At 39.8% G+C, this 15,657-nt stretch overlaps 1 protein-coding gene across 3 annotated transcripts in view; it reads left to right on the top strand.

Moving 5' to 3' along the window:
* The first annotated feature begins 3,092 nt into the window (after positions 1-3,092).
* Positions 3,093-15,657, top strand: part of PRKG2 (protein kinase cGMP-dependent 2) — a 34,749-nt gene continuing 22,184 nt past the window's right edge. The window contains exons 1-5 of one of the 3 annotated variants that reach the window (XM_009647466.2): positions 3,093-3,165; positions 3,220-3,592; positions 10,266-10,432; positions 12,126-12,239; positions 15,052-15,157. In XM_009647466.2, the coding sequence (XP_009645761.1) occupies positions 3,093-3,165; positions 3,220-3,592; positions 10,266-10,432; positions 12,126-12,239; positions 15,052-15,157 (833 nt within the window). Of the gene's footprint in view, positions 3,593-10,265; positions 10,433-12,125; positions 12,240-15,051; positions 15,158-15,657 lie in introns of all 3 variants that reach the window. The other 2 variants (XM_009647465.2, XM_009647464.2) reach the window with 2 other exon arrangements.

Raw genomic sequence — 15,657 nt, forward strand, 5'->3', positions numbered from 1 at the left:
CCGGGGGCCGACCCGCATTCTGCGGAGCGCAGCCTGGGCGCTCGACGGCGACTTGGGGCGAATTGTGTGAGCAGGCGGGGGCACCCCCCTCTCTCCTGCCCGGCTCCTGGCCGCGTCCCGGCCGGTTGGCACACCCCTCTAGTAACAGAGCATGCCCTGCTCTTGCTTTTTGTCTCATTACTTATGGGTAATGATTGGTCAAACCTTGGAGGCACAAGGTTTTAAGTTTTCTGTTGGACTTAACTGCTGTAATGCTGTATTACCTGTCGATTTTTTCTTGATTCCTGCTATATACTTGGCCATGAGTTTCCTATACTAGCGGCCAATAAAGGGCACCGTTTGGGAACAGGGATCTGTCAGATCTGACCGCTTCTTCTGTCGTACATTAATGACTAATTGTGCACGTACAATAGGAAGACAGAAGTTCCTGGCATTTTCACTCCAGTGCAGTTGTTGTATTATGAACTTTAATCATCATCTCTTTATACCATAAACCTGTTCTGTTTCTGGATACGGTCTAAACAGAAGGTTTTTCTGTGCCCTGAGGCAGTCACCCTATCCTTTTGTAAAGGTCATTTTAAAATGTCTGTGATACCCTTTTTTTGAAATGCAGTGACTGCCACTGCATTTAGTAGCAGAGGCTGTCACTGTGTTGTGTGCAATGACATATTTCCTATAATCTCCATTTTTGCTCTAGATATTGTAATGTTTAGGTTATTTGTTGTTTTGGGTTTTTTTAAATATGGTTGCATGCTGAGCCAAGATCTTTGGTTAAGCCATATGCAGTGACACATATGTCCCTCTTCAGAGTTATTTGATTTCGTACCTTGATGTGCAATTTGTTTAAATCCTCCTGTGCAGTAGATTTACCTTTATTTCTGACATACTACCCTGTTACTGAGCTGTCAAAATGCATCCAGGAGAGTGGGGCAAAAGAAAAATGTTACGTAGAGTCACAGTTAGCAAGGCAGAGTTGAGAAGGACTGCTTTAAGGAAAACTAGATTTGCAATATGAGCTACCTTGCCAAGTATTTCAATTCTAACCCACTGACGACTGCAAACCAGAACAGACTTGTGCATCTCTTAGAAGTATAGTTATACTAGCCAGTAAAAGCAAGTTCCTGAAGCTTCCCGATTTATTTCTTGTCTGATCAGTGTACTTTGTCAGAGGCCTGTTCTTACCTAGTTCCAATGAAATGGTAAAAGAGATCAGCTTAAGCCACATCATTTAAGGTTCAGCTTGAAAAACTTGTACTTCACAAGGCAGATCAACAGCTGCTTTGGGCCTACTGATGACTGATAACAACAGCAGAATGATTGCCTGCTTAGTGCACCAGTACTTTTATAAAATTTATGAAAATAGCTTATTGATGAGGCAAAAATCAGAGTCCAAGGAAACAATTTTCCGTTTCATCTGAGGCAACTCTTTCCTGTGCTGTGGTCTTCTGCAATAGCAGAATACAGCTGACCAGGAGTCATGAAAAGCCTGAGCAGGGGTTTTGGGAAAAGCTCTATGTGGTGCTAAGGCCCAGACGATACAGCCCTGACCTCGTTCCTTCTCTCCTGGTGGAGGTCTCCTTAGGCTTGAACTAAACCAAACTATAACCTGGCACTGTTGTGGCCCCCAGATAGGATTTATAGGCAGGCATTACTCCCCAAGACTAGTTCTGAGGTACAGTAGGTTAGTGATTGTTGAACACTAGACTCCCAAAAGCAACACATTAGTTTTTTCCTCCCTCAACTTGTGCATTTAATACAGTTTGACCCAAGCAGCAGGCACTTTTTCCTTGCTCCTCTTAAAATGACATAATAAAATATACCAAAGATAGTGTCTACTGAAAAGTGCTGGTTGCAGCAAGTGCTTGGAGCGTAGGTGTTCTGTTCTGACAGGAGTCCAAGCTCTTTTTTTTTTTCCTGGTCACTTTTCATGAATAGGCAATGGAAAGGGATAATTCCCCATAAAAGGTAGTTGTTCCTTGACAGCAGTAGCTGCTGTTACACTAACAAATGTGGGCCAGTTTTAAATGATTGAGAGCTGCAGAAACAGTGCCAGCTGCCTGCTCTTGGTAGGAGTAAATTAGGTCCAACTATGTGCTGCCCTGAATTTGTCATCAGCAACAGACAGCGAGGTTGGTCAAACTTTTGGAGTGATGTCTATGAAGAAGGCCTGAGGAAGTTTGGACTTGTAATTCTGGGAAAGAATTCAGGCATATGTTCAGGCAGAGAGGTAGGACAGACATTTACAAAATAGTATAGAAAAGGTTAATAGAGGTCTTTCTGAAGTTGGCTTTTCCTAACTTTGATATCCCTGTTTTGTACTGGAAGAAACAAATAAAAGGAGGTAGTTCTTAATGCAAGAAGCAGACCTGTGCAACTCCTCGCTAGGGTCCTGCCAGGGTCTGCAGATACGAAGTTTACAAGGGTTACAAGGGAAATGGGACAAGTACTAGGATTAGAGATCCACTGAGGATTAAATAAAGCATATCAGGCTCAGGAAATCTGAAATTTCAGACAGTATTTCAGTCAAGTATGTTCTTCCTGTTCTGATCAGTATGACTGTTCTTTTATGGTTATAACCCTTAAAGCTTTTTTAAAAAATTATTATTATTAACACGTATGCTTAATAATCACATATCTTTTATGCCAGGTAGTTATGTACTCACTGATTAAATTAGTCTGTGTACTCAATAATTATTCCTCAATGGGGAAGTGACCCAGCCTTTTTTTTTTTTGCTTCCAACAATTTTTTTGCTTCAGCAGTAGAGCGCAAACTTTTTTCCTTCCTGCCGTTTTGTCTTCATTCAGCTGGTAATAGCTTCTCTTCAACTCACAAAAAGAAGTGGTGGCCATCAGATCTTCTGCTTTGTATCTACCAACCTACCTACCTTTTCTCTTTGCCCTTTACTCCTCTAGCTTTCAGGACTGGAAAGGACCAAAGCAATCAACTATGTTTACAATAGTTGTGTATCTCAAATTCAGCTGCCAGTTAAATACTAAATTTCTTACTTACCATTCAATTAATATTTTTTTTTCTTCTTGTTGGGGAATGAAGTAAAACTGCAAATTTATTCTCACCTAGGTCTCTGGACAAAATGGGGAATGGATCAGTGAAGCCCAAGCATCTGAGGCGGCCAGACAGACATGTAGCAAACCTCTCTATTGGCTGTGCTGGCAACCATAAGTTTTTGAAGGAGCCAGGTCTAGGCATCAGCGGGCAAGCTGATGTTCTTTGCAGCAGGGTGCTTCAATTGGAAATGGAGCTGAAGAGAAAAGATAAAGAGTTGCAAGAGAGTCAAAGTCGTGTTGCTGAACTTCAGGAACAGCTGGCTATGCAAACTAAGGCCATAGCAGAACTCACCAAGGAACTTCAGAGTAAGTGTATACAGTTGAACAAGCTGCAGGATGTTGTTAGCACTCAAGGAGAGCACTCTCTTCAGCCTTCTCCATTTAAAGTGGCTTCAAGGATTCAAGTCTCTGCTGATAGGAGAAGAGCCAAGGAAGGTGTATCTGCAGAGCCAACAACACAGCTGTATGATTTGAACAGGCAATCTATGTTTTCCTTTGAAAAAGCAAGAGTCCGAAAGGATTCCAGGTGAGCTCATTTCAGGGGGATTACTTGATTGTGTTACAAGGATATTACTTTTATTACGATGATATCCTCTTCTCATGATAAATCAAGATTAAAGTATCCATCTTTTTTATACAGGCTTTGTCCCTGTGGTAGGTAGATGCTGGTTGAGTTTGTGTGTAACTTTAACCAAGAATCATCTGTGTCCCACAGACTTCAGATGAAGAGTGGTGCGTAGCCTCTGTATTTTAGTTCAGGAGACTCTTACAGTGTCTTTGGGATTTATCTTATTGCCAGCTAAGCAGAACCTAAGCCTATTCTCAGGTCTAGGTTTGCCTAGTGCTTGCAGCTTAAGCTATGCTCTGGAGCACTGATGAGCAGAAGGCTGGATGCCTTCACATGGGTTCAGGTGATTATTCCTATAGCATGAATGGCTTGGGAAAGAGCAGGTGGCCTCAGCTCTCCCAGATGCAATATGGACACTGATTTTGAGCTGTGAACAAAGTTTGTCAGCCCAGTTTCAGCTGTCTGGTGAAAAATATAACAAAATGATTTCTATGGTGTGATTTTATCCTCTTAGCAGCTTCCTCCTCCTGCCCTCCAGCTTCTGACAGTCATGGTGTAGGAACCTGAATTTTCCTTGTTCTTCTTTGAATATAGTTATACTTGTAGCCTCTACAAGAGCCAGAAATATCCATGGTTGCAGCTGTGGACAGAAGTATCAGACTAGTATCCTTAAACATACCTTAGACCCTCTTTTACCTTGCAGTGTAGACATTACCTGCATATCTATTTTAACTTAGTGGTAGCCAGAATCTATCTGGACTTCAGCCAGCAGCTTAAGTGTGTGCCTCAGATCTGAGGGTAGGATATAAGGAAGAAGCTTTTTTACCATTTGAGTGGCAAGACACTGGAACAGGCTGCCCAGAGAAGTTGTGGATGCCCCATCCCTAAAACTGTGCAAGGTCAGGATGGACAGGGCTTTGAGCAACCTGGTCTAGTAGTGAAACATGTCCCTGCCCATTGCCAGGGCATTGTATAAGATGATCTTTTAAGGTCTCTTTCAACCCAAACCATTCCATTCCCCCATCCTATCTTCCATCACCTTACAGCTGATCTCTTGAATGGTAAATCATCAGAGGGGCTAAAATTCTGCAAAAGTGATTTCTAGGGTATCCTAAGTATTCAGTAGATCATTCCAGACATTAAAAGTTTAATATTCAAAGAAAATAAATTTGTCTTCAACTTTGTATTTTACCCAATGTTTTAAAACAGTTTTCTGCAATTAACCATTTTCCAGCTTTAGCTCTTGGTAGGAAATAAAGGGGCAATCTTCCTGTGTTCATGTCTTTGAACCTTTGGCTAAGGTTCTGAAACTTAAATCTGTCTTATTCTGCTTTGCAGTGATCAAAGTGACTTTGTTCAAATATCTTAGGCTCTGAAAGACTAGACATCTTGGACTACAATGCAGCAAGTATAAGTGACTTGAGTAAATACATATGCAAGATACTAATGAAGCCTCAATTCCTGTGGCATAATCAATTTTAAAAAAACTTGAAGATCTTATCCAAAGTATTTGTCATTTGCAAGTTAACAGTTTTTGTCAGCTGAACATTAGATGCTGTTCTGTGACAACTCTTAGACCTGGACAGAATGTTCTTTTAAATTACCTGTATAGAAAATGTATTTTATAAACCGACATATATTATAGTCACAGAGGGAAGAATTTATGCTTTCTCCAACAAATCAAGTGATAGTGAAAGAACTTGCTTAGACTTCTGGGGTAGGGGCAGATATATCTTTTGATGTGATACTGGCCAAAGTATCATTTGATCTTCCAAATACTTTGGAAGCAAATAGATGTGAAAAAATACATGTGAAAAAAATCACCACAAAACTGTTTTAGATATAGCACTACTATGCCTCTCAATTAGATAAGCCTGTGATATACATGCACTTGTTTAAGCAGACATGCTATTCTTCAAAGCTGCAAACATTTGGTTTCCTTACCTGGGCTGTAAATACTATAGTAGGTCGAATTCAGACAGTTGGCACACATATACTAAGTCTAACCTTCACTGTCTACAGAATTCTGTCCTCTGTAATTAAAAAATACTGATCCTTTAACCTAACGGTGTCTATAGAAGTGTTTCGAGCTGCCTTCCCTTTTCGAAGAGAGGGCTTAATGCAGCCCTGCTTAAGACAATGCGTAAGATAATTGCACGGTGCTGCTACACAGATGTGAAAGGAGCCATTTCAAAAGGAAGGGAAGCTCCATGCTATGTTCTTCAATTTGCATTGATGTTACCGGTTCCTTTTAGTAACATTTTCATGATTCATTTTAATGAAAATTTCAGAAGCTTTCGATTGTTCTTGATCTACCCTGTATGAGTGGATGTTTTCTCGTGTATATTTCCTCCCTTGAGCTAGTTGGATAAATCCACCTCATTCCAAAAATATGAGGTTTTTCCTTAATGGGAGTTTGAGCACTGAAAATTTAACTAAAGCCTGAAGATCTTAGAGTTTGAACATGGTATATGAAAGCAGATCTCTCAAGTCTTTCAAATGGAATTTCTTTTAATCTCTTATCCTTTGCAGTGTTAAGAATCTACATGTCTCAGTATCTTTAGGACTTGGTTCTCCATTTTCTGTGTCTTTCCAGAGCATGTTATCACCACCAGCAACATTTAAGCTGCCTATATAAAGTCCCTTTCCATTATGGGATCAGGATCATGACCCAGTTCTGTTATCAGCTGTTATTGATTGGGGAAGAACTATTGATGTCTTACCAGTCAATGTCAACAGATAACAAAAAAATATTTCATTAGTAGCAGAAAGGTATATTAAGAGAAAACATTACTCTACAAAGTATATGTTATAGCCTTGTACCATCTATCTTATGATGGGAATAAATAACTAATCTTGTTCACAAAAAGCCCTTCCTTCAAGGGCTATTTCAAGGGGTTGCCTGGGAATGTACTGAAAGGGGCAGGGGGAACATTTCCACAGGAGCTGACAGCAGGGTTTGGAACAAAGCCTGGAGAAGGATGCTATGGCAACGCTGGCCCTGGGCAGTGAAGAAAAGTCCTACTAGCGGTGGGACAAAGAACTACCTCAACACCAGAACAGTTGTGTGGAGCTGTGCACCCCTTTTTAGCCTTTTAGTAGTATTCATCAGGACAGTGACTGGCACAAGTATGGGATTAAATAGCTAGATGTCCTGAGAGGACATTTCCAGCAGCAGTTCTCAAAAATGGGGCAGGTATAGGAGAAGTTGAGGAAAATAAGGAGAGAAAACAGTTAGATACTGTGCTGGATGCCCATGAAATGAGCAGGCAACTGATTCAACCATGGCTGAGGCTTTTATGATACTCCTGTGTCCTGCACTCCATGGCTACCTGCACTTTCTGAAAACAGCAGTCTCCTATTTTAGAGTTCCAGAAGCTGTGGTGCTCATTTTAAGTATCAGTTTATGATCCGTTACTGTATTCTATTGCAGTATTGTATGCATGATGCAGGCCAGGATGAATTAAATAAGCAAGGTTGTTTTTAGCAGAAAACCAAGTTAGAACTTATATTCTAATAACTTTGTTGCTTTCAGCAGAAGCTAAGTTATGATCTCTATTTCTAAACACAATCCTCACCATAGCTACTTGATTGTATTTTTCTTGCCTCATCTAATTACCTTTACTTACTTTCAGTCTACTTAGTTGCTTTAACTGATCGTTCATTCCTGGATTTTCCTCAGGAGATTTTAATACATAACCTAGTTTTGATTATAACCTTGCATTGTTTTAGGAACACAAGCAAGAATGGGCCTTAAATGCCTCAGAAAGCTGTTAGGGTGTTTATTTTGTTATGCAGCTTCCTTACTCATGCGCATTAGGAATATGGGGACTTAAAGGCAGAATTTATCTTCCATTTCAGCATTAAAGGAAAACTACTCAGAAGGTCCATAAAAGCTCCATCAATGCAGCAGTTGTTTACTTGCATTCGTTTCTGGCATGGATTCAGGGCACTGTTTTATAGGAAGCCCTTGACCCAGAACATGCGTAAGTCAATCAGAACTCATAGATTGTCCAGTATGTATGTGTGGCCAGCTTTGTCCCAGTTGGTTAGTCATTATTAGTGGATTCATCCACTGCTGATTTTTCTACATTTGTGTCTTCTTAAAATCCAGCCGCTGGGCCCTTGCACCAGCAGCTCAAATACCCTGTTCTTGTCTTTACAACTCACCCATTTATATGTATCTACTACTGCAAGAAATGACGCAGAGCCTCTGTCTCAGAGAGCAGCAAGAACAGGGTAGGCTCCATAGGAGTAAGTGAACCAGGGGTGACTACAGCACAAACATCACCCTCACTAACCAGGAGGGTTAGTCTGGAGGGGATAAGCAGAGCAGGGTGGTTATAACAGGGTCCACCATGAGTCCCACAGAAGAAGTCAATCAGATGCAAGCTCTAACCAAGAGACAAAACCAAAAGTACTTACCATATTGGGCCAATACTCATCCAGAAGACAAAACCAAAAATTACTTCTATGACATAGCTCCAGCAAGAACTGAATGGCCAAAAATGAGCTTAAATAGAGCATGCAGGACAATGGGCAGAGGATGCATGGGTGGTGGCCCCAAGTGAGGCTGATCCGGGTAGTTAAGGCCTATTACTGCCCTCAGGGGCCTGATAGGCTAGACCTTGATCACTGATGTGCCTACTTTACCTGCCTTTTGTCTGACTTTTACCCATACCCTGAAGCTTTTCCAAAGACTTTTAAACAAAACAACTCAGGATGGCTGTAGTTTGCTATAGCATCACCACAGTGCGGTGTAAGTGTATTTCCCTGAATGCTGAATTTCAGAAAGCAAAGAGGTCAGCATTAATGACTGCATGCCTATATCCACAAGCCCTTGTGTTACATTTTTACTTCTGATTATACCCTAAAAATTCCTAAAAGCAGTAGAGGAAAGGCCCCTGCTTTGGGAAGATTCTCTCCTCTCTGGTGATTCTTAATGAAAGAGTATATTTGGCATCCCACATGAGCAGACTGCTACAGGATTTTTACTCAGGCAAGAGCATTTATGCTGTTTGTTGTCACCTGTTCAAAGGAAGTGGGCACAGCAGAGGTAGGAAGAGTTTTGCAGGGAGGTGAATGGAGGACAAAGAGCAGTGCGGGAGGGATCAGCACTAACCCCCCACTTCCACACACACCTCTCCTGGATCCTGGATTTATTTTGTGAAGTCTGGGACAATGTTCAACAGGTACTTTGCAAGCTGACCTTGTGATTGTGTCCTGAAGGGATGCTAAAGGGTTAACAAAAAGACCTTTGTGAAGCCAACTGTAGCTAGAATATGATAAGAGCCCTGAGTAAACAGAACATCCTTGAGAAAGAAAGTTCAGCCAGTGGCTTGTAGCTGATAGCTGTAGGATGTGGCTCACAGTGGGAGATGCCAACCTGTCTGGGAGCTTTCCAGATGGTATCTCTTTGTAACAGGATTAACAGATCCTGAATGGGTTCTTCAGGTCACTCTGAAGAAGTCAGGAGACCCTAAGATTAAAACATTGACCCCCAAGATAAGGGCAAAAGGACCAGGCCTTGACACTCAGTGAGTCAATTTATGACCATCTATGGAAGAAAGGCCCAGAGGTCATGGAAAACGACCATTGAGAAGCCCCTCCACAATGACCACTGGGGACCCCCAAAGACCACCGACTCAAGTCACTGAGCATGTGTGATTGGGAGGGGAATATGTAAATGAATTTCGGGAACTATTGTCATATGTATGTAAAACTTGTATATAAGCTATGCAATTAACCCTGTGCGGCATGCACATTACAAAGAGCAATCCCCTGTGTGTCCAGCACTGCAATAAAGAATAGCTGCTTAATAGTCATCAAGACTATTGAGTCATGATTTCAGCTTTTCACAGCTTCAGTCCTGATCATAAATTTGCTTTGTAGCTATGAACAGGGAATGCCATAAGATTAATGTTATTTGGCAGGTGCAAGGGAAGTTCTCTGTAGTAATTTTTTAAATTACATTCATTTGCAACTTGCTTTGTTTTTCCCACCACCAATGTCTTCTAACATTCTGCTAAGAAACAGCAGCACCTGGTAATCCTGGTTTTGCGTACTTTCCTTTCCTTGCATCTTTCCTCACCACAAATGAGAAACTCTCAATGAGGTCTTAGTACCATCAGTGTCAACTTTAACCTTATTACTATCGTCAGTGTTATGCTTTTGCTGGATATTAGAAAAAATGTATTAGGATGTTAGAAAAGTGGACCTGATTTTATAACAAGTTGCTATTCCTGTACAAGCAGCAGCAGTATATGAAAACACAACTTGCACATTTCTTTCCTTCAGATAGTCAAGGCTATATACCTTAGTCACACAATGGGGAAAGAATATGGTGGGAAACAGTGCAAAACCTCCTGGGGAGTGTGTCTTCTACTGGAAGTCTTTTTACATCAAACCTGATGCTTTCTGCAGGCAGGGTCACACAGGGGGAGGGAGGCCATAGTGTGGCACAGCTAATGGGATGCATACTAATTGCAACGGTTGTAACATTTGTCAGTGGTACTGGTCATGTGAGTGTTAGAAATTAGAGAAAACATCTTAAGAGGAATGCATGCCTGATGAATAATATACCCCAACTATGCCGGATCTTTTAAACTTTGTTTTTTCTGTTTGAAACCAGTGAGAAGCAGCTTATCATGGATGCCCTGAATAAAAATCAGTTCTTGAAGAGACTGGAGCCTCACCAGATCCGAGATATGGTGGAATGTATGTATGAAAGGACTTTCCTGCAAGGGAGCTACGTCATCAGACAGGGAGAGCCGGGCAACCACATTTTTGTGCTCAAAGGTGAATATTGCTTACTTGTACAACACACAAGTGCAAGAAACAGGAAAGTAATGCAGAAGTCTTTGCAGGAAACCACGATGATGGTGTTTGTGCTCTTAAATAATTTATGCTGGCCCTGCTGAGGGCAATGCAACTTTACCTGCGACTTTTATGAAACGGAGTGAGAGCAACAAAAAGTGCTCTAGAAACTTGAACCTTGATTTAATGCTATTTTGTGACCTTTCTTATTTCTGAAAGCCTAGAGGCCAGAAAATCTTTTCTGTTGTTGTTACAGCCAACCCTTACTTCAAAGGAAGATCAGGTATAATTTAAAATACAGAAAACTGCTCAATGGTGAAGCCACTTCTGAAATAAACTTACTTTTCAACATTAGTGAGAGCTTATACCAGTTTTCTGTGTTATGGGAAATTGAGAGGTGAGGTCTGAGTTTACTGTTCTCAAAGCTTAGAGGGCTTTTTTTTTAAACAGCTGCTTGTCTTTCCTGGGGAAAAAAACCCCAAGCTTTAGGATAAGAAGACCTTCCTACAATAATGCCAACAGGTCTGAAGTAATCTCACTTCAGTCATCTGTGCTGATTGCTGCCATGTTTACACTCAAATCTCAAATTACAGATCAGCCATAGTGGAGCCCAAGTTTAACACCTGAAAGTTCATTGACCTAGCAGCAATGCTCTCTTTCATCTTCTCACCATAAAAAAAAAAAAAAATCAGTATTTGTGATTAATTTGCATACTTCATCAATTCTGGACTACTAGAAGAGCCTCATATGAATTACAGTTCATGCTGTAAGGAGTATGTTCTATTGAGGCAGGAATATTTAAGCCAGGAGCATACTGGTATATGTTAGAAAGCACATCTTCTGTCTTCTTGCTTCATATGGATTGGTTAGTTTGAAAAATCGGTGGTAGCTGTGTTAGGATAGCATAGATGGTACAGGGAGAAAGAGGAGACAGGATTTGTAATGGGTGGTCATGTTCTTGCTAAACAAAATTATAACATTTTGAAAAACAGATGAAACATGGGGAAGAAGTTGTGCACCTGGAAATTTTTCTGGCATATTAAACCTGTTCTGAGGAGTCAGTGGGTGTCTTGGAGAAAAGAGGGCCAAACTTTAAGAACATGTTTAAAGGAAGGTTTTTTTGGGCCATAAGCTGTGAAGAAATGCAGACTTTCTTTGGCTTTTGCTAGGTTTGTAGTAAGGCTGAAGGACAATTTCTTAAAGGACGATTTAACGTGCTTTTCATTTTTCTGCCCTCTCCTTTGCATTCTGCACATATATACACATACACGTGTATGAACAGACAAGCCCCATGAGTAATTTCTCCTGTGTTCACTATTTTAAGACTTGTTTGTCTACACCACACTAGGATAGCTCAACCATACTGACTGTTTTGTTGTAGCAAAGGTTTATCCCATCAGGATTTAGAATGGTGCTTTTCCACGGCCTTTTTAGTGTTGAAAAGTTTCTCTCAATCTTTCCTTCCCTTCCAGAGCAGACTTGTAGATTAGCAATAAATTTAAAAAAAAAAAATGTCTGCTGGTTTATACATGTGTTTCAAAGCACTGTTTGCATTGTTGCTCCCATTCCTGTGTTCCCGGGAATGGCAAAGCCAGGAATCCATTGATTTGTTTTCCCTTCGCTCTGTGCCATTGAGCTCAGTTTTAATACCCATTATTCTAATGGTTTTTGACAGAGGGCAGTCTGGAAGTATTTCAGCAGAATAAACTACTCTCCTCAATACCTGTGTGGACAGCATTTGGTGAACTAGCCATTTTATACAACTGCACACGGACAGCCTCTGTGAAAGGTACCTAAGGTTTATTATAACAACGTTGCTCAAAATTAAAACTATATACTTTTGTGAGGTCCCTAGTATATGCATATTTTCTTTGAAGTTTTCATGTAATAGATGTCTGCATGTCCTGATTATCTACAGTAAGCTCAGGTTTCCTTCCTTGAGTTCTTTCTGCTTGGGAACTCTAATAATACTATGCCATGAATATAATTCCATCTCTAGCATGACCTTAGATAAACAATTAGGCATCTCCAAAGTAATCTGGTTAGCCAAATCTGTGGCAAACTAACTGCTAAGGGAGGATTATGTTTTAATGTTGAATGATATAGTAGCAGTGATGGTCTTTGGCTCTTATGTTTTGTGTCAAATGCTGAAATTACAGTGAGTTTGAAAAGATAATAGAACCATGGTGTTTTTAATAGAACAGATAAAACTTAATTGAAGAGGAAATAAAATGTGTAGAAATTAGTTGCTTTTGTACTTCTTTTAGTTCTCTATCATTAAGTTACTGAGTCTTGACAAGATCCATTTGCACCTGGCATTTGTGACTGGCACTTGGGAGAAGATTTGTTTGATCTCAAATGTGATAGTGGGAGAGATGAAACTTCTAGGTGAGACATGCTGCTTCTCTGAGGCAAATACTGGCTCCTGCTTTGTGTTTACCAGCTGACCAGGATGGAGTTGTTAAACGTTGCTCTGATCCAAATATCCCTCTTCCTGCATAAGGCTGGGTATTCATCCATTAAGTACCCCTTGATTCCTTTTCTAACCTGCCATTATTTTGTGACAGACCAATAAGTGACTAAATATGATTAAATTAATATTTTTTCCACTTCTCACCATTCCATAAGTATTACTTGTGGTTGAAGGCTAATTTCTGTTCTTGTCTAAATCTGTAGGAACTTTGAACCACCAGGAAGTATGAAGAGTTCATGTTGACTTAAAAACGAGCAAATGGAATAAAACAAGAAGTTGTTTGCTTTAAAAGCTTCTGGTCTTTCTTCCTGCACCCAGTTTAAGCACTCACAGCGTTGCTGGCTGTGCAGATGGAAGTTATTACATGTAATCTGTTTTTGTTCCTGCCTGATAAACAGAACAGCATCAATAATGTGATTATTTTTCATACTAGCATGCTGTTCTACTTGAATATAGTCCATGTTTTTCTTTTTTGCCTATTAGCATTGTAAAGTAGTGTTTCTGCATAGTAAGATGTTATGAGGCTTTAGACCTTTGTTAACATTAATTGGTTTTGAGATAGGACAAGAATTGTCCAATTATGGCCAAGAAAGGGTGTTTGAATATGTAAAATCACTGCAGAAACATGCCCCTCCCCAATAGCTTTCCTGTGTTTCTTGTGGACAAGGAGCAGTACAATGCCATAACTGAGCATGACTAGTAAATATATATGTGAAAACCCTTTCTTGATGCTGGATCTAGTGACACCTTTTACGTGCAGTCTTTGAAAACAACAGGTGAAGGACTTCAGCCAGACAGCATTTCAATGGCTGCTGCTACCCAGCAGCATCTTTACATGCAGTAGCTGTATTTGAAACTGAGAACACGATCTAGTCCTATGTTTCTGAATTTCTCTATCTCATGTTTGAGATTACAGGCTTTTTTTCTAGCTATATAATTGCTTTATTTAGTTAAGGTGCAAAATACAGGAAATGCATGTGCAATAGTTTGGATACTTGCCATATTTTCTTCATGCAAAGTAAAGTGAAAGATGTTATTTAGGAGAAAACCAAAACCAAAGCAATACCTTTGTTCTCCCTTCCAACATTCAAAAATATTTTTTGAGCTATTTTGATAAATGGCAGTTAAGAGCATATAAGTATGTCAGGGTTAAGTGCAAAGACCAATGACTGTGCATAATTTTAAACCTGGCATTTTTTTTTCCTGTAAAAATGATTCTATGTTTATTATAAATTGAGGAAATCAATTGCTCTATTTTTCTGTAGCTTTCCTTTATCACAGAGAAAACATTTTTTTTCCTTCTTATGACAGAAGGAAAACTGCTGAATACAGTGTAGCACCTTTTAAAAAAAAAGATTAAATTAAATAGAATCACCTTATTTTGCTTAAAAAAATAAAAAGTGCCATGTGTTCTATTGTGTCAATGATTGCACACAGAAGCCACGTAGCAGTTTGCATCTTTGATGCTGGATTTTATGCATGCTTTCTATATTAATATTTTTGTTGCCTTTCAAAATATAATCATTAATGCTTTGAGTACTTTTATTCCCTTATAAAATGGCTACATGGGAGGAAAACTGTGAGGATCACAGGGTTAAATGAAGCGAAATGTATTTCGTGACCTCGTTATTTCTGTCTTATTGTATATCTCACAAATATATGCACGTAATCTGAATTAGAGATGGATCCAAGCCATAGTATTCAACATTTGCCTAATAAGTTTTGAAAAACTTCAGCAAAGTTTTTGTTTCTTTCAGATCCGCTCCTTTGCAGATTACATTGCAGCTTTTGAGTGCAATGACTGTCCATGATTAGGAGTAGATCTTCACCAATGTTAAGCCCTGTTTGCCCTCAACAGTGAATGGCTAGGCTTTAAAGGTATTCAGCCTGTGGAGCTGCATGGGAAGTACTTGTGGAGGAACCATTTGGAAATCTATGCCTTACTTTGCTGAGCATTGTTTAAGTGGGAGCTGAATTATTTTAAAAGTCTGATTGCAGTAGGTGCTGAATATTTTACAGTTTGGCATTTTGAAAGAGCTAGTCTGTCTTTTACCGTGACCTGATACTGTAATGTCTTCCATCAAATAATTCGGAAACGTTGATTTTGTTGGGTTTTGTTTTCTTAAAGCAATCACCAATACTAAAACATGGGCCTTGGACAGAGAAGTGTTTCAAAATATTATGAGAGTGACAGCACAAACAAGACAAGAGCAATGCAGAAACTTCCTTAGAAGGTAAATATAATGCCTTTCTATTTCTAATGCTGGTTTGGGCTACTTCCTAAAGTGCACAACCATACTGCGCCTGTCTCATAAAGAGAGAGAGAAAGAGGCGCTCTTAATGCAGAGGGCATCAAAAACCTGCATATTTACCTGTCTCAATATTTTTAGGATTCACAAAATCATTTTTCTCATTTTGATTGTTCTTCTCCTGTATTACATTAGGAAACAGCAATAGGTGCTTGAATGCTTTTAAGTAATGGAAAAAATGTATACAAAGAAGTTAATGTATGGCAGGAAGTTAAAACAAGACATGAAATAAAGTTAAATATATCCCCCAAGTGGAAGTTAATTTGCCGCTGGAGTAGATCAAGGAAGATTCCTCATCCCTTGGAGACTTGAATATGAGAACTGCATGTCTCTCTTAATTTATGAACTAATTCCAACATAAATTACAGAAAATGTGCAGAATATTTCTCTCTCCTGCGGGGGGGGGGGGAAAGGCGGCACAGTGG

This window comes from Egretta garzetta, unplaced genomic scaffold (genome assembly GCF_000687185.1).
Source record: "Egretta garzetta isolate BGI_Z169 unplaced genomic scaffold, ASM68718v1 scaffold89, whole genome shotgun sequence".
NCBI classification, from domain to species: Eukaryota; Metazoa; Chordata; class Aves; order Pelecaniformes; family Ardeidae; genus Egretta; species Egretta garzetta.